This window comes from Marmota flaviventris, chromosome 5 (genome assembly GCF_047511675.1).
Source record: "Marmota flaviventris isolate mMarFla1 chromosome 5, mMarFla1.hap1, whole genome shotgun sequence".
NCBI classification, from domain to species: domain Eukaryota; kingdom Metazoa; phylum Chordata; class Mammalia; order Rodentia; family Sciuridae; genus Marmota; species Marmota flaviventris.
The window spans coordinates 114,574,889-114,595,148 of record NC_092502.1 but is presented as its reverse complement, the minus strand read 5'-3'; the positions used below and the strand labels follow the sequence as shown (position 1 = coordinate 114,595,148).

General features: G+C 33.7%; 1 protein-coding gene across 1 annotated transcript in view; it reads right to left on the bottom strand.

Annotated features, from left to right (window-relative positions):
* Positions 1–20,260, bottom strand: part of Adamts6 (ADAM metallopeptidase with thrombospondin type 1 motif 6) — a 293,953-nt gene that overhangs the window by 45,263 nt on the left and 228,430 nt on the right. Inside the window, exons 19-20 of the mRNA XM_027951608.2 lie at positions 10,786–10,949; positions 10,263–10,401 (exon numbers count right to left, since the gene is read on the bottom strand). Of these exons, the coding sequence (XP_027807409.2) occupies positions 10,263–10,401; positions 10,786–10,949 (303 nt within the window). The remainder of the gene's footprint in view (positions 1–10,262; positions 10,402–10,785; positions 10,950–20,260) is intronic.

Below are 20,260 nucleotides of genomic sequence, written 5' to 3'. Positions count from 1 at the left end.
GATTATTATATGAACTTGTCAGTCACAAAGAAGAATGCTATCACAAGCTCTTTTAAATATGCCTGTATCTTTACCTCCTTCCTGTTTTGTTTAATCACTCAACAATCTTATGCTTAACAGAGGCAAAGGAAGGAAACATATTCAGAAGGAATACTTGCTACAGATATGAAAGAGAAATTTACAAATTATTTGAGACTCTAGTTCCTTTTCTGGACATACAAAGAATCTCCATTTTTAATTTATGAGTATCACTAGGCCCTTAATAGTGAGCTTATATACATCATTTTTCCTTTCATAAAATAAAATTCAGTATCTATTTTTGCAATCTTAATTTTACACTAAATCAGCACTTCTCAAACTTTTTTGATACATGGCACCTTCAGTATCTCAATGATCTTTTTATAGCACTTCCTAGGTAGGAAAAAAAATGTCTAAAGAGGTTTTTGTTTGTTTGTGGGTTTTTTTTGTTGTTGTTGTTTTCTGTACAGGGATTGAAACCAGGGATACTTAAACACTGAGCCGCATCCACAACCCTTTTAATTTTTTAAATTTTGAGACAGGTTCTTGCTTAGGGCCTCACTGAACTTCTGAGGCTGACTTTGAACTTTCCATCTTCCTGCCTTAGCCTCCCAAGTACTGGAATTACAGGTGTGCACCACCATGCTTGGCTTGTCTAAAGAGTTTTTATTATTAAATTGTTAGGTACAAATGACTTTGTTATAATAATTTGTGTTACATATCACCAGTGTCACTGTGTTTCCCTTGAAAAAAGACAATATTCTGTATCATTTGTAAGTCTACAGCAGTGACCCTGGGCACCTTGGTGCCTTTAGGAAAACATGATACTAAATCAGAAAAATCCAAGATACTAGTTGGAAACCACTTAAAAGACATCTTAAAAATCTCAAAGAGTAGAAAGCAGCTCCAATATGTGTATAATTCCAGATGAATCAGGTAAAGATACATAAATTAAGATAAAAAGAATTTGTCCTAGCTAGAAAGAAGAAATATATAGCATGACTTCTATGCTAATATACTATTCATTTTCTCTTTCTTACACACACACACACACACACACACACACATACACAGAGAGAGAGAGAGAGAGAGAGAGAGAGAGAGAGATCAGGCTTAAAATTACATCCAGGGAAAATAATTTTAAAAAAAGGAATATCGAACATATAAGAAAAATTAAACAGACCACATAAGCAGAAAAGAAAAAGTAATGATAGCATTTTAAATAGTCAATGACAACTGATCAGAAACACCCAGTTACCAAATAGTATATGTAAAATATAAACCAGTCTCTTTTTCCCCTCCTCCTCTTCAATATAAGCATAGTTTTAACTTATCTTTTCCCCTCTGTGCTGCAAAACAATGTTTAACAGAGAAATACCTTGATTTAATAAGAAATCTAATCAAATTGAGTTTTTGGCATACTTTTTTTTTTCTTTTACATAAAGAGGAAGAAAGGAAATCCTAAAAAAAAAAATTCAATTTGGACAAAGCATCAGGCTTGCCAGTAGGGTCAATGAAAAGACAAAGACTATACTTTAGAGTATAAATTAAAAACTGTAACAAATATAAAATGTATGTATTCATGACTGTTCTTTTCAGTACAAATTAAATATCCTTAAAGTTTTTTTTTTGTTGTTGTTGTAAAACAGATGCAAAGTTCAATACAATGCTACAGCCTTAAGTCTTTAGTGATTGGCTTTGAAAAGTTTTACTTTAAAAACATAAGGGTTGTGTGAAATCAGCAAACAGCTTAGGGATTTTGTGAAGGTAGAAATGGCATAGTTTAAACAGTGGGAAATTAGAATATATCTAGAAAGACCAGGGTAAAAGTTATGAATATGAATATTGCTGCATTCTGCAAGATTCATTCCCTAAAGCAGCAGCAATTTCCTAAGTAGAAGGCCTTCTCTGTTTATAAGACACACAAAAAAAGTGTTCATCAGTTTTCACAAATAACATGTTAAAACAAGGACCATATCTCTTATATTCTGACTTGTGAGTCTAAATAAAAGTTGGCTGAGGGTATAGCCATTTACAGGTTGAATATTGCTTATCTGAAATGCTTGGAAGCAGAGGTGTTTCAGATTTCAGAGTTTTTCAGATTTCAGAATATTTGTATAGACTTGACCAGTCAATCATTTCTAATCCAAAAATCCAAAATCTAAAACTTTTTGTATATTCTTGTATTTTCATATTAGGAATGCTTAACCTGAATCCATTTTAGATCCCTAAGTATCAAAGAAATTTTGAATTAAAATAAAGATCTTTGAAAAAATTGTTCAGCACAATTTTAGTCAATTTAAAAAACATTAATTAGATGCATATAAGTGATCCATCAGGTAAAGAAGAAAGCATGCAAATAAACTGAACTACAAAAATACTTTGTACAGGCATGTCCAAGGCCAGTGGACATAATAAATACAACCATGAAGTTAATTGGCATTCTACCATGTTCATTCTCTTCTTTAATTCCAATCTTTATTTTCCTACTTCAGATATTCATTACTAAATCTCATTAACCTCTACATTCAACTAATAGCCAATTAATAAGAGATGGGTGTTAGTAATGCTATGAGAGGTATTTGCATCTGAATGTTAATTTTTTGAGACAAAACTTCCAATTCATCTTAAAGGCAATACTTTTCAACTTTGGCTGCACATTAGAATTACATAGGGATCTTTTTAAAATCTGAGGTTCTGGCTACACCCTAACCAATTAAATAAAGCTTTGAGAGGCAGAGCCCAAGTATCGAATCTTTAAAAAAAAAACATTTAAAGTAGTCATGGTGTTTCCAATGTGCATCAAAGTTAAAAACCATTGCACCAGGGTAAGTATTTGAAAATGCAAACTTTCACGCTAGTGAAGAAGATATTTTTGAGTGATAATATAGCACATTTCTCTAGAGAAACTGCTACCTGGTGAAAAAGTTCTATTCAAGGTAATAGACCATTGTTTTTATTAGATAAATGCTACATTAAAAATATCACTGTAGAGACTCAATTTTTAGGTCTTGATTCCAGCGAGTTTCTTCATTTGAATTCTACCTATAAAATAGGAATAGTAGTAGCAATACCCATCTTGTGTGGCCCCTGAGGATGAACAAATGAATCACTGCAGCAGAAAATTTTTATAAACTATAAACTATAAACATTTTTATTTATTATTACATAGCTGAGCAGAAGAACCACCTGTAATTAAAAAGACTAATGGCAATGTTCACTACAACTGTGACACAGGTAATTACCTAAAAGACTAGTCACTTTGATTTATGAGGCGTTTACTTTAGGACTTCTCAGAGCCTAGTCAGAGTTTCAGGAAGTATGGTTCCTGAACCCACAGCACCAGCATTACCTAGAAACTTATTAGAAATTTAAGTTCTTGGACCCTACACCAGGCCTACTGAGTCAGAAACTAGAGGGAGAACCTACAAATTCGTGTTTCATAAACCCTCCAAGTGATTCTAAAGCATCCTAAATTTTGAGAATCACACATCTAGCAAACACTAGTGAAAAGACAGAATGTATGACTAAAATGAAAGAATGCATATATAATATTTGATATTTCAATCTTTAAAAGTCACAGTGCAAAAGTACACTGGCATAAATTACTACTCAAAAAAAAAAAAACAAAAAACCAACCCAGCAACCTAAAGTTTTGTACTTTAAAACAAACAACTTTCATTGTTGAGCCAAGCTTTATCAAATAACACATTATTAAGACAATAATCAGCTAGGCACAGTGGTGCATTCCTGTAATCCCAGCAGCTTGGGAGGCTGAGACAGGAGAATCCCGAGTTCAAAGCCAGCCTCAGCAACTGTGAGGTGCTAAGCAACTCAGTGAGACCCTCTTTCTAAATAAAATACAAAATAGGACTGGGATGTGGTTCAGAGGTCGAGTGTCCCTGGGTTTAATCCCCACTACCAAAAAAAAAAAAAATGACTTGAATTGGGTGTCAACATACTTTATATACAGAGATATGAAAAATTGTGGTATATATGTGTATTAAGAATTGTAATGCAAAAAAAACCCACAAAGTACATGTATAAAAGCATAATTGGTATGAGCATATTTTATATACAGAGATATGAAAAATTGTGGTATATATGTGTAATAAGAATTGTAATGCATTCCACTGCATTAATATCAATAAAAGATAAAAAAAAATCACATTTATCCTGAAGACAATACACCCCAAGGCATCTATCTCAATGTTCCCAGTTAGGCTAAGGAAGTGTTTCTTCAATGACTCAGAGAAAAGACCATTACTTTTACTGAATCACTACCAATCTTTCCTGCATGTTAGATGTCATTAGGTCTGCTAAGCAACAGAAAAACAGCCTTGAAACTTACCTTAAAAGATCTCTTAAGCAAATATTATTGTTATTCCCAAATTCGATCAAAGTCAAGGTTCTTGACATTGGTAAAACATATGTAGGCCAATAAGAGGTAAGCACATTGAAGAATCTTGGGAGGATACAATTGAAAGTTCTTTGGCATTTCTTGCTCTCTATTTTAACAGTTTAAAAAATTCTCATAGCCTCAAGCTATCTAGCACCTACCTGGGGAAATGAAAGTGGAGTACCACAATTAAGAACTGACTTTTGTATTCATCCTTGGTTTATACCACATTAAGAACTGACTTTTGTATTCATCCTTGGTTTATAAGTGAAAATAGGTAGAAATGACTTTTCTTTTGAAATGACATCTTCTAACTGTAGATAAAGTATATCATTCACCATTACTAAGTTTAAGACTTGGGCTCTCTGATCAGCATTCCTGAGCCTTATGGAACTTTACATACCTCAAACATTAGCTTATTATATTTAAAGAATCTGGGATTAAAAGTAGGGGTGTGTATAAGAAGAGTAACTTCAATAATTAAAACCCGCACTCTATATCCTAGGATATTCTATACCCTGCCCTACTCCCAGAGCTTCTACCTATTCAAAGTTTAGGAAGCAAAAGTGGAGAACTTGGTTTTACTTACTCATCCTAAAATTTTATTGTCTCTCCTTGGCAGTTGCTTTGTCCTATCCCATAATAAAATTGGCTATTCTAACCTCTCATTTCATATCCTAGAAAGAACAAAAACACATAAACATTAATCCTTTTCTCCCATTAAATTAAATATTTGTTGAGTCCTTGTATGTTCCAGATATTGTTCTAGGTACAAAATTAGTTTACAAAGATATTCTATGTTCAGAGTGCTAGGTTTCAGTTTTTCTGAAAACTAAGAACAGTGGTACATAAATATAAGTGAATATCAGAATCATCTGGCTAGATGACATAATTCTATATTTAGAAGACCCCCCCAAATAAAACTGTACTATGAAACTTCTAGAACTCAAAATGAATTTACCAGGGTAGCAGGGTATAAAATTAAAACCCATAAATCAATAGCATTTCTATACATCAGTGATGAATCAACCTAACAAAATAGGTGAAAGACCTATATAATAAAAACTACAGAACACTAAAGAAAGGAATTAAAGAAGGCCTTAGAAGATGGAAAGATCTCTGATGTTCTTGGATAGGCAGAATTAATATTGTCAAAATGGCCATACTACCAAAAGCACTACTCAGACTTATTGAAATTCCTATTAAGTTCCCAATGGTGTTCTTCATAGAAACAGAAAAGGCAGTCATGAAATTCATTTGGAAAAATATGAGGAATAGCCAAAGGAATAAGAGGATAGCCAAAGAATAAGAGGAATAGCCAAAGAACAGCCAAAGCAATCCTTAGTGAGAAAAGTGAAGCAGGAGGCATCATAATACCAGACCTTAAGTTGTACTACAGAACCATAGTAACAAAAATAGCATGGTACTGACACCAAAACAGACATGAAGATCAATGGTGTAGAATAGAAGACACAGAGACAAACCCACATAAATACACTTATCTCATACTGGACAAAGGCACCATAATTATACATTGGAGAAAAGATAGACTCTTTAACAAATGGTGCTGGGAAAACTAGAAATCCATATGTAGCAGAATGAATTGAAAAAAAGTAGTCTCAGCTCTCTATCATGTTGGCTTAAGAACCAAATTTCTCAAAAAGACTCCTAAAACACAAGAAGTAAAATCAAGAATCAACAAATGGGATGGTATTAAACTAAAAAGCTTCTTCACAGCAAAGGAAACAAAAACATGAAGAGAGAGCCTACAGAATGGGAGAATATCTTTGCCACCTGCACCTCAAATAGAACATTAATCTCCAGAACACATAAAGAACTCAAAAACTGGGGCTGGGGTTGTGGCTCAGAGGTAGAGCGCTTGCCTGGCAAGTGTGAGGCACTGGGTTTGATCCTCAGCACCACATAAATATAAAATAAAGATATTGTGTTCACCTATAACTAAAAAATAAATATTAAAAAAAGAACTCAAAAAGTGGCTACCAAAATAATAATAATAACAACAACAACAACCACCACCACCACCCAATCAATAAATGGGCAAATGAACTGAACAGGCACTTCACAGAAGAAGAAATATGACTGGTCAATAAATATACGAAAAATGTTCAACATCTCAAGCAATTAGAAATGCAAATTAAACTACAATGAGATTTCATCTCACTTCAGTAAGAATGGCAATTATCAAGAATACAGGTAACAATAAATGTTGGGCAAGGATATGGGGATAAAAGGTACACTCATACATTTCTGGTGGGACTGCAAATTGGTGCAACCACTCTGGAAAGTAGTATGGAGATTCCTCAGAAAACTTTGAATGGAACCACCATTTGACCCAGTTATCCCACTTGTTGGTATATACCCAAATAACTCATAATCAGCATACTATAATGACTCAGCCACATCAGTGTGCATGGAACCAACCTAGGTGCCCTTCAACAGATAACTGGATAAAGAAAATGAGGTACATGTACAATGGAATATTTCTTGGCCATGAAGAAGAATGAAATTATGGCATTTGCTAGTAAACGGATGGAACTAGAGACTATCATGCTAAGTGAAATAAGCGAATTCCAAAAAACCAAAGGCTGAATGTTCTTTCTGATATGCAGATGCTAACATACTATAAGCCAGAGGAAGAAAGGGAAGAATAGAAGTTCACTGGATTAGACAAAGGGGAATGAAGGGAAGTGACGGGGGATGGGAATAGGAAAAACAGTAGAATGAATGCGACATTACTTTCCTATGTTCACATATAAATACATGACCAGTGAAACTGAAGCAGACCAGGTACTCCCACCCCAAATCCATTCCCCACCATAATTGAGCTTCTCTTCGTGGCAGAAAGATTTTTACAAAGAGTGTCAACAGGATTTCATAGAAGTTCTGCAGAGAGCTCAATGTGGTTTGAAGCTTCATCTTTCTTTTAAATGCTAGTTTTGCAGACAAATGTGTAAAACCTCTGTCTAGCCTAAGAATATGGGACAAAGAGTAAGGTTCCCACCCACTATCATGTAAACATGCCACTGAGTATAAATCTAAAAGAATTTCTAGACTTTGGGTCCAGAGAGTTTTTAGGCCTCAGCTCCTCTGGACTGCTGCAGATTAATAAACCTGCTTCCTAATGGGTGTCCAGCATCTTATGTCCTACATCAAATCTATATCATTTATATCCACATGAATGGAAGTTATATTCTATGTATGTATAATATGTCAAAATACACTCTACTGTCATGTGAATCTAAAAAGAACAACAACAACAAAAAAGAATTATCTGGCCAGCTTGTTAAAACATAGCTGGGCCCCATTCCAAGAGTTTCTATTCAGTAGGACTGAAATGGGTTCTCCGAATTAGCATTTCTAACAACTTCTCAATTGATGTTGATGCTGCTGGTCCAGTGACCATACTTTGAGAACCACTTACCAAGACAAATGATAGCTCTTCACACCACGCCTACCAATTTTCAAACACTGTACCTCTCAAAGAAGGGACCAGCTCATGAATGCCCATAATCACTTATAACCAAGCAAAATCTGGATTCCCAGGACTACCTAAAATATCTAAGATCAGTAGCTCCAAAATCAAAGAAAAAAAAGTATAATAAGGAAGGGAGAACTCTCCTTCTAGGGGCTTTTCTTCCTTTCTGCTTCTTTGTTTTATCACAAGAAATCATCTCTATTTCTCAATACAAGTGTTATGGAAAAGAAAAACACTCATTTAGATTTTTCATTCATTTTTACTTCAATAAAATTATAGTTTTTATTCCAAATTAGGTTCTCATGACCTTTTCCTCCCCTTTTTTGTTGGACTATCTCGTCTCTGAACAAATAGAATCATAGGGTTGAAGGAACATTGAGAATTCACTTAATCCCTCCTTGGCCTCAGACAAGACTGTGTCTAAACCATCCCCAAATATAGCAATTTCAGCAAAAGAAGAACAGGCACAGAGAATTCCCCATTCAACATTCTGTCACATACTTGAAGATACTAACATGCTTTCCTTCAGCCTTCTCTTCTCTTAGTTGAAAAACCTTAATTTTAAACCTTCCTTATTCAATTTCCTGAACTTTAAATTATTTGGACTCTAATTAGTTTGTCTCACTTTGCCTCAGGGCCATATGTATGCATATTGTACAAGTAGTTTTTGTTGGTAGGTGGAAAGGGGAAGGTTAATGTACAGATTGATTAAAAGGAATTTAATTGGAACAAAGAAATAATAAATGCCACTAAAATATAATGATATAATGCAGTGGCGGCACTCACTTGAACAAATAGTGAATTCACTGAGGATCATCAGCAGTGACATTAGTTGCAAATATCTTTTTATTTCATTAAGAGAAATGGTAATGCATTATAGTTTTTAAAACTCTACATTATAAACTTCCAGCCATTTCACACAAAAAAGTGGATTGGGAATTAGAGAACTTTTAAAATATGCTACAAATTATTCATAAGCTTGTTTCATGATATTTAACCCAGGAGAGAACATTATTATTATTCAGTTGGTTTTTAAATTTTTTTTCATGTGGTATAGTTGTATTTTTCTATTGAAATTAGAGTTGTAGTTGATGGATGATTTAATTCTTCTGTGTCTAAAAACACTGCTGAGGGTAGAGTTCAGTAGTAGAGTTCTTGCCTAGTCATGATCAAAGGCCCTGGGTTTGAATCCCAGCACTAAAAAAAAAAAAAAAGTAAAAATACTGAATTTGGTATATGATAACTATTTCTCTGAAAATAATTTCTCCAAATCAAGCCTTGAAAATCAGAGGTGTTTAGAGATTCAGCAAATAAAAGACAAGACAGGATAAAGTCCATGTGAGAACATGTACTTCTGCACAGATAGGGGATATATTGAATGATTTATATATTTATATCTATTTATTCTAAAATCATGATTCAAAATGTAATTTTTGCTTTTGGAGTGGTGAGGTGCTCTAGCCCAGCCTGCCCTAAGGGATAGGTTCTGTTTCCTTGCCTATTGGGATCAAGGTGTATGGTGGAGGCGATGCATTTAGTCTCCAGAGAGAAGGAAGATGCTGCTTGCACAGCACTTCTACTCACCAGTCCATGCAGCAGCAAGGGTGTTGGCTTTGAAGGAAGCCAACTGTCCTGCTCTCCCAGCCAGAGGTAAAGAATTGCATTGGTGGCCACTAGAGGGAGGAGGATTAGGAATAGAGTAAATTGTGGGGAAAAGGCACCCATGAAAAACGCACATGGGACAACCAACACATCACCAACCACTGCCTGGCAGCTACCTCTACCTCTCTAAGGGACTACTGTGAGGTCAGCATCCACCATTAACCCAGAGACCCAGACACCAGGATGACTGTAGCATCCCAGCACACAGTCCCTTAACTTGATGGCTGGAGAAGGGAGTTTTGAATAGGAAGGTGGGAAACACACAAGCATACAAACACAAGCACACAAACACACAGACATACATTCTCAGCCCCCATTACAAGAAGTTGCATCTGTGACGTCTGATTCTTACTCATTTTATTATTTAAAACTCTTGATGTTATTTACCAAGAATGTGTTCGTGAAAAGCAAACAGCCCACCTTCAAGATAGTCTTGGGAGAAGCACCAGCAGAGACACTCACTGTGCCAAGATGTATTTTACCAACAAATCTGTATAAATTGCATGAGGTTGAAAACAAATGGAATATAATATAATTAAAACAAAGTTACTCTTGCTAAATTACAGCTTGAAGTAAACCTGCAAAAAATGTTTCCAATTAGCTTCTTCAGCAAACAAAAAGCATAGCTCAAAGTATGTTTTGCTTTGCATTCTGACGACTGGGTTGACTGCCTAGTGGGTGTCTTACCTCCAGCACAAGTAGCTGAGCATTCTGACCAAGGCTGATGATTCCACGTGAAGCCAACTTCATTATCTCCACTGCCAGTGCGAGTGATGGGAACGTTGAACTTATACCTAATTCCCAAATTTTGTTCCTGGAGCAGAACCTGCCATTGAAAACAACTGGTGAAGATAATTAAAATACAATGAGCTTTCATTCAGATATTTATTATTTCTTCTGAAGAAGAAAATGTCATAAAGTAAGTCTTATGAGAAATTTAAGGCAACTCTTCAAATACATGCATTTATATAAAAATTTTTCCATTTTCATGGTTAGTTTGGAGCCATTTCTTTCTTCTGACTTGCTAGGTTATAAATATATAATTCAAGAAAGCATTGAAAAGACAAAACAGTTATATGAAAGAGCACTATGGCTTTAATTCTGCACAGATTCTATGTCCTTGGGCAAATCATTTATGTTATTTATCTTAATTTTACCACCTACCTCATAAAGGGGAATTATGAACAGTAGATATAAAAATGACATTTACCATTATAATAAGATTTTCAGAGGTGGGACCCAGAGCTTCTAAGGATTCAGGTTCATCAGTTGGTCTCTTATAGTGAAAAGCTGTCCCAGCAACATCAAACTTCCTGGGCCAGTCAATAGTCCAGGCACCATTAATATAGTAATCATCCCCTTCAGATTTTAGAGCTGGAAGAAAAATTAAAATCCATCTAAAAATGTGGAACTTCATCTACCCAAATAGCACAGATTAATTAATGCATTGAAGTACATACAGTGAATACCCATTTTCATCCAGAGAGATGATGCCTGACAAGTTCAAACAGTAATTTGTCATGTGAATGTGGAGAAGATACTACTTAAGTATTTACAATATCACTGATAGAAAAGAATAAAAGGTTTATTTGGAGAAATAACATGGAACTAGCAAAGAAAATTACAACAAAAATTAACTAGAAATGGGGGTAGAGGCAGGGAACAGATTTTCCTTTCCAAACATTAAAACAGCAATTATATGATTATGAGGTAGGAACAACCTGTGATATTGGCACACAGACTGATAGGACGAGGGCACCAGAGCTAAGAAATAGATCCAAGTACACGAAAATTTAGTATATGGTAAAGAATATACTTTAAATTGGTAAAGGAAAGATAACAAGAAATGGGGCTAAGACAAAGGACTAGGTTTTTGGGGAAAAAATTGAATCTATATCTCATTCTTTATAAATAAATAAATGTCACAATTCTACTCCTAGGTAGATATCTGAAAGAATTAAAAACAGGTACTCAAATATTTGTATATATATTCATAGTAATACTATTCCCAATGGGAAAAGATGGAAACAACCCCAAATCCATCAATGAATGAAAAGATAAACAAATTATGGTGTATACAATACAACAGAGTAATACTCAGCCATGAAAAAGAATGAAGTATTGATTGATACACACTATAATGGGATGAACCTCAAAAATATTATGCTAAGTGGAAGAAGCCAGACAGAAAATAGTTACATATTGTATGTTTCCATTTACATAAAATATTCAGAATAGGTAAAAATCCAGAGACAGAAAGCACATTGGTGGTTTCCAGGCATATAGGATAGGCATATAGGATAGCGAGAATGTACATAACTGCTTAACAAACACACAGGGTTTTCTTTGGGGTGATAAAAATGTTTTGTTGTATTCTAAAGGCCATGGAATTATTCACTTTCAATGATTAATTTTATGTAATATGAATTCTACCTCAATAAAAAGAAAGCAAAAAAGAGAAATAATAAATGTCAAATGAATAAATATTTAAATGTAAATGTAGTTAAATCATAAAATGCAAGAAGAAAATATGGGAGACCTTTTATTCCTTATAACATTAGGGTATAAGAAAATTTTCTAAGCATGAAAAGAAACTCAGAAACTATAAAGGAAGGAGGCTGGGTGTGTAACTCAGAGGTAGAACACTTGCCTAGTATGCATTAGGCCCTGGGTTTCATCCCTACACACAAGGGGTGTAAAAATAAAGGAGTCTTCTTAAATAACAGAAAAGTCTGATATTACTGGTATCCTGTTTCAAGATGTGCTCTGGATATATTCTTAATTTTAAAAAGCTTTATGGGAAAGGTAATGATATTCTAAATGGAATAATAATTCATTTAGGTCTCACTAGGGGTTTCTTAGAGAGATTAAACCTGAGTGCAAGGATTAAACATCAAACAAATAGCACTTTCACTATTCTCACATTATAGCTGTATATGGACTTGCTGCCCCATATACAGCTATAAAACTCATAAAATAAATGCATCTGCTATTCTTAGACACTGGAAAGGTTGTGCACAGGCTGTGATCTCCCCAGCTTCTGCCTGGAGCCATTCTGTCAGTGTAGAATTGGAGAATCCAAGCAGGGCATGGTGGTCTCACCAAGTTACGAAGACAGAAAAGAAATTGGGAAGGTCAAGAAGACAGGAATTTGTAGGACCAGAGAAACAGAATAGAGGGAGGGAATATGTCGCTAGTCTGTATGTGTGTATGATAAAATTTCAGGATGCCAGGAAACAAACAAAAAATCAAGCAAACTACTAGGGAACTATAAGTAGAAACACTGCACTTCAACCACCAGGGCATTCAGCAGAGACCTAAGAAGAATCATGCCTTTTACATAGTAGAACTAACAAAATTATAGGTTAAGGGCTGTTTTGGATTCACCTAAACAAAGCTCAAAACTGACCTAAAAGTTACTTAACACGCTTTAAAGATATAAAACAAAATCTCAACACAGAAATACCATGAACAACATCAGATGAAAAATGACTAGCAATGCAAAAAGCAGGAAAATGTGAATGAAGCCAGGAAAAATTCTGAGCAAAAGAAACAGACTTGGAAATGGGAAAACTTATGAAATTAGGAGGAAATAATTATCAAGCAGTTATTATAAGTATATTCAATAATTTATAAGAAAAATATAAATACAATAAGAAACTAGAAGATATTATAAACACACACACACACACATACACACATCAAATATAAACTCAGATCTATACAAAAGAAGAATGCCAGATGATGGTAAATATATGGATTGCTCTAAAATAATTTTTCTTAATTTTTAACTTTTTTAAAAAGATAACTGACTTTTTTTTTCTTGTGGTTCCAGGCCTCTAAGCTAAACCCCCTGTCTAATAATTGACTCTTTTAAACGAAAACAATAACAATGTATGATAGAATTTGTAACACAAGGAAAAGTGAAAAATAGCACAACAGATGAAAGGGAACAATGGAAGAAAATGTTTTAAGAGTCTTAGATTACAAACAAGATGGTGTAACATTATTTGAAGGTGTACTATGATAAAGATGCATTTTGTAAATCCTAGAGTAACCACTAATCAAATAGAACAAAGAAGTAAAGCTAATAAGCCTCAAACCATTGGTAGAGATCAAATGGAATACTAAAAAACACTTGATTAAGCTGAAAAAATATATGAAAGGAGAATAAAATAGAAAAACACCCAGAACAAATGGAAAAATAGCAAGGTTGTAGGCTTATATTCAATAATATTGATAATTACATTAAATATAAGTGACCTAAACAAGGGGTTGACAAACTATGGCTCATCATCTGTTTTTGTATATAAAGTTTTACTGGAATGCAGTCACACCATTCATTTACATATCATCTATGTCTGCTTTCACATTGGTAGAACTGAAAGTTGTGCCAGAGACTGTATGTCCTGCAAAGCTGAATATATTTGCTATCTGGTTCTTTTTAAAAAAAAATATTTATTTTTTGACTGTAGTTGGACACAATACTTTCATTTTATTTATTTAATTTTATGTGGTGCTGAGGATCGAACCCAGGGCCTCGCACATGCTAGGCGAGCGCTCTACCATTGAGCCACAACCGCAGCCTGCTATCTGGTTCTTTACCAAAAAAATTTGACAATCCCTTCTCCTATCTAGGGATTGCTGTTAAAAAATGCTATTAGATACAGTAAGAAATAAATATCAAACTACATGCAGTCTATAAGAAACGTTTTAAATACAGAGGTGCCTAGATGTAAAAAGTGATAGAAAGAAATTTACTATGCAAACATTGATCAGAAGAGAGCTGAAGTGGCTACATTAGTATTAGAGAGAATGGGCTTTGGGACACTTAATATAAACAGGAATAAAGAGAAAAATTTAATAATGATGATAGAATGTTCAGCATATCAAGAAGATTTAACAGTCTTAAGTGTGTATGCACATACAGCAAAGTTTCAAAATAAATGAGGGAAAATCTTACAAACTAACAGGAAAAATAAACAAATCCACAATTCTTCAATAGGATTTTTTCAGTAACTGCTTAAAATATGAAGGCTGAAAATACATAAGAGTATAGAATACTCCACAAAACTGTTCAATCGATGTAAACTATCTGACTAATTTTATGGAAAACTCAGTAACACCAGAATATATAACCTTCTAAAGTGTGCTGGGACATAAAACAAAATTCAACAAGAACAAAAACACTAAAATCATACAAAGCATATTTTCTGCCTACAATAGAATTAAACTAGAGATCAATAAAAGAAAAGAATCAAGGAAACCCTTAGATATTAGAAATTAAATCATATTTTCTAAAATATGGTTCATAAAATAAATAAGAAAATATTTTAAATTGAGTGATAATGAAAATACAACATCAAAATATATGTGAAGTAGTGGTGTTTAGAGGGAAATTTAAAGTGAAAATGCTGACTTTATAGTAGAAAAAGTTAAAAATCAATAATAAAAGTTTCATCTTGAGAAACTAAAAAAAATGAACTGAAAAAATAGAAATGATGAAATAAAGAGTGGAAATTAAAGTAATGGAAAATGGACAAATAACAGAGAAAAGCATTTAAACCATAAGCTTGCTCTTTGAAAACATCAATAAAATGAATAAGCCCCAATTAGAATGATCAAGAAAGATAAAGAAGACTTAAGTTATCAATAAGAGTAATGAAAAGAAGAATGATTGCTATATATCCTATAGACATAAAAAGAATAATAAGGGAATACTGTATACAACCTGATGCCAATAAATTAGAAAAATATTACAGAAACTGAATTTTTGAATTACAACTTCCCACAAAGAAAACTCCAATCCAAATGGCTTTATGTTGAATTCTATCAAAAATTAAGAAAAAATATCAATTTACCCAGATGCTTTCAGAAAATAGAGAAACACTTCTCAACTCCTTCTATAAAGCCACACTTACCATATTTATACCAACATCAACAACAACATCCCAAGACTAGAGACAAATTTCCCTCATGGATGTAGATCAAATTTTTTTAACAAAATATTAGCAAATAAATTTCAGAATATATTAGGATAATACATCACGAGAAAATAATTTTTATCCAAAAAATACTGGATTCAGCAACTGAAAATCAATCAATGCACTTTAAAAAAAATTTTTGTGTAGTTATAGATGGATATAGCATTCCTTTATTTTATTTTATGTATGTGGCGCTAAGGATTGAACCCAGTGCCTCACATGTGCTAGTCAAGCATTCTGCCAGTGAGCTACAGCCTCACCCCTGCCCTTACAACCTTATCAGAGAAAGGAGGAAAATAATAATCATATCAATATATTCAGAAAAATTAAATACCCATTCATGAATAAAATCTTGAAAAAGACCAATAAAGAGCCATAAATCTTCAAGCTATATAATGGAAAAAAAAAACAAAAAACGTTTTCCTTTTAAGCTCAATAACAAAAGGATATTTAGTTTCCTCACTTCTATTATAATTGTATTGTGTTATAGGTCCTGAACATTATTACAAGGTAAGAGAAAAGAAATAAAAAGCATGAAAATTATAAATATAGAAAACAGTCTTTGCTCATAACTTTATACAGAAAATCCATGAATTTACAAAATAAATATAAGAGGTAGTAAGTGAATATAATTAGGTCTTAGGAAATGAGGGCAATATAAAAGAAAAGAAATTAACATACCACTATCATTTGCAATAGTGTCAAAAAGCAGAAAATAGTGATAGATTTAACAAGTGAAAGACCTACACAATAAAAATAAAACTGGTGGAAAAAAATCTAAAGACTGAAATAAACACACAGGTGTATCTTTTTGTGTACTTGAAAATTCAGTATTTTTAGGATGTTAATTATATACAAACTAATATATAGATTCCATAAATCTTTTTGTAGAGATTGACAAGTGGATTCTACAATGTATACAAACATGTAAAAGACTAATTTTGAAAAAGAAATACGAATTTTAGGATCTAATGCTTTTGAATTTCAAGATCCATTAAAAGCTCCATTACTCAATATAGCGTATTTTTTTGCTTAAGGATAGACACAGAGATCAACAGGTAGGACCAAAAATATATCCATATACACGTGTTCAGTTGATCTCTAACAAATGTGTCAAGGTAATTTAATGGGGAAATGATGATATTTTCAACAAATGGTGCTATAGCAATCACATATTCATATGGTAAAACTGGAATCCCGTCTTACTTTATACCTTATATGAAAATCAACTAAAAGTGGACCACATCTTCATGTAAAAACTAAAACTGTAACTTTCTTGTGGGGACAGAAGGGATGCTGGTGACTAAGCCCAGGGCCTTGCACATGCTAAGCATGCACTCTACCATGAAACTATACCTCCAGTTGGTATAGTTTCATGAAGAAACACTGAAGACAACATTTGCCACCTTGGAATAGGCAAAATCTCTAAGATAGGACATGAAAGCACAAATCATAAAAAGTTTAATAAACTATATTTCATCAGAATTAAAAGACATCACTTAAAAATAAGTAAGCAAGGGCCAGGGATGCAACTGTTGCTCAACATGCTTGAACACCTGGGTTGAACCCCCAGTAAAAGAAAGAAAGGAAGGGAGGGAGGGAGGGAGGGAGGGATCGAGGGAGGGAGGGAAGGAAGGAAGGAAGGAAGGAAGGAAAGAAATAAGCCACAAACTAGGAGAAAATATTCATGAAATATTGTTAGAGTCTGTAAACAAGTCAAAATAACACCTGGCATTTTGCCAGGGGAATGTTAGAGTTCGTAAACAAGTCTGGATGGTGCCTGGCTAAATGTCAGAGGGAGTGGTTTGAGAAGTAACAAAAGTAAGCCATTAAGTGTGGAGATTCCTTATTGGTTGACTGATGTATCTAGTTTATGCTAATTAGATAAGCTCTGTGGAATGTATAAATACTGCTCCTGTCCTGCAATAAACGGCTCCCACTCCTGCTGTATCAACGTACACAAGTTATTCGTCACCCCCCGGTTATTTTGCTGCAGCCGGACTGCGGCAAAATATACATTTGACAGAGAGTTGTATACAGAATATATAAAAAATTCATAACTCAAAAAATTTTTAAATAGGTAAAACATTTGTTTAGTCACTTCACACAAAAAGATATTCATATGGCTAAAACTTTAAAAATTGACAATACCAAGTATTGATAGAATGTAGAACAACATTACATTACTACTACATTACTGGTGGGAATATAAAATGATACATCCATTTTGGAAAGTAGTTTAGTGATTTCTTTCTTTTTCCCCCAGATTTAAAATATAACTAAAAAATAAAATTGAATAAACTTAAGGTACATAATCTGATAATCTGGTATGTACTGTGAAATGATTACCACAATCAAGCTAAATAACATATTACCTCACATAGTAGCCTCTTTTGATGTGTAAGAATAATACTGTCCTAGCAAATTTGTTCTAGCAAACTTCCAGTATACAACACATTATTATTAATTATGGTATATTAAATCTCCTAAATGTATTCATCTCATAACTGAAAGCTTGTTCTCTTTGGCAATCATCTTTCTGTTACCCTACTCCCAGACCTCTGGGAGATAGATCTATACAAAGAATTCATAATTCCAACAATAAGTGTTGGGGAGGATGTGGGAGAAAAGGCATAGTCATACATTGCTGGTGGGACTGCAAATTAGTGTAGCCAATCTGGAAAGCAGTATGGAGAGTCCTTAGAAAATTTGGAATGGAACCATCATTTGACCCAGCTATCCCATTCCTTGGTCTATACCCAAAGGACTTAAAAAACAGCATACTACAGTAATGCAGCCACATCAATGTTCATAGCAGCACAACACACAAGAGCCAAACTGTGGAATCAACCAAGATGCCTATCAATGGATGAATGAATACAGAAACTGTGATATATATTACACAATGGAATATTACTCATCATTAAAAGAGAATAAATTACAGCACTTGCAGGTAAATGGATGAAGTTGGAGAATATTATGCTAAGTGAAGAAAGTCAATCCCGAAAAACTGAAGGCTAAATGTTTTCTCTGATTAGTGGATGCTGATCTATGATGGGGGTGCATGGGAAGAATGGAGGAACTTTGGATTGGGCAAAGGGGAGGGAGGGGAGCGATTATGAGGGTAGGAAAGATGATGGAATGAGATGGACATCATTACCCTAGGTACATGTATGATTGCACAAATGGTGCGTCTCTACACTGTGTACAACCAGAGAATTGAAACGTTGTGCTCCATTTGTGTACAATGAATTGTAATGCAGTCTGCTAACATGTACAACTAAGTAGAACAAATAAAAAAAATTGTGCTCCATTTGTGTCTAATGAATAAAAGAGCATTCTGCTGTCATGTATAAATGAATAGAATAAATAAATAATTCATAACTCAAAAAATTTTTAAATAGGTAAAACATTTGTTTAGTCACTTCACACAAAAAGATATTCATATGGCTAAAATTAAACTGTCAATACCAAGTATTGATAGGATGTAGAACAACATGAACTCTAATATATATATATTACTGGTGGGAATATAAAATTATACATCCATTTTGGAAAATAGTTTAGTGATTTCTTTCTTTTTTTTCCAGCTTTAAAATATAACTGAAAAATAAAATTGAATAAATTTAAGGTACCTAATCTGTACTTTCTGTTTCTATGAGTTTAACTTTTTTAGATTGTACATATAAAAGAGATTGTGGTATTTTTCTTTATGCATCTGGCTTATGTCATTAGTATAATGTGCTCCCAGTTCATCCATGTTATCACAAATGGCAGGATTTCCTTGTTTTTAAAGGTAGAATAATATTCCACTGTGTAAATATAACACATTTTTTTTTTATCCACTCAACTGTCAACACAAACTTAGTTATTTCTATGCTTTGGCTATTGTGGATAATGCTGCAATGAACACAGAAATGCAAATATCCCTTTGAGTTAGTGATTGTATTTTCTTTTAATATATATTCAAAGAAATTAAATGATTACTGGATTATATGGCATTTCTATCTAATTTTTTTTCGCTTTTTCTAAAACATTTATTATGAAAAGTTTGGGAGTTTTGTTACAATGGAGGCCCACACACTCACTACGAGGTGGAACCATGAATATTTTACCATCCTGGCTCATTGTCCGTCTACCCGTCTCTGTCTCTCTCCCATTAGAGTTAATTTTAACCTTGATGTCCTTAAACCACATCTCATAAGTTCTTCTTGCTAGTCAGTTGTGAATTTCTTTTACCACAGGGGTTTTCAGATAGCAGAACTCTCACAAGTAGGAAGGAATTTTATATTCATTTTTATATTTTTATGGACTTTATAATTTTATTTAATTTTAAGTTTTGCTTATAATTTGTCAGTCCATTTGGAGTTTATTTGGGATCGTGGTGCAAGACAAGGGTCTTGCTCTGGTGTTTTTGTCTCCCATGTAGCTCCATCCTCAAAAGGTTTGTTGAATCACGCATTCTTTCCTATGGGGCTGGTCACTTTTTACGAACAATGCTGTTGTTTCATAAATGCCTCGGTGCTTTCAAGAAGTCTCTTCTGTTCACTTATTTGTTGACTTACTTTGCTACCACCTCACTTTCTTTTTTTCAATATTTATTTATTTTTTGTTTTTTTAGGTAGACACAATATCTTTATTTATTTTTATGTGGTGCCATATAACCCAGTGCCTCACGCATGCCAGGCCAACGTGCTACCA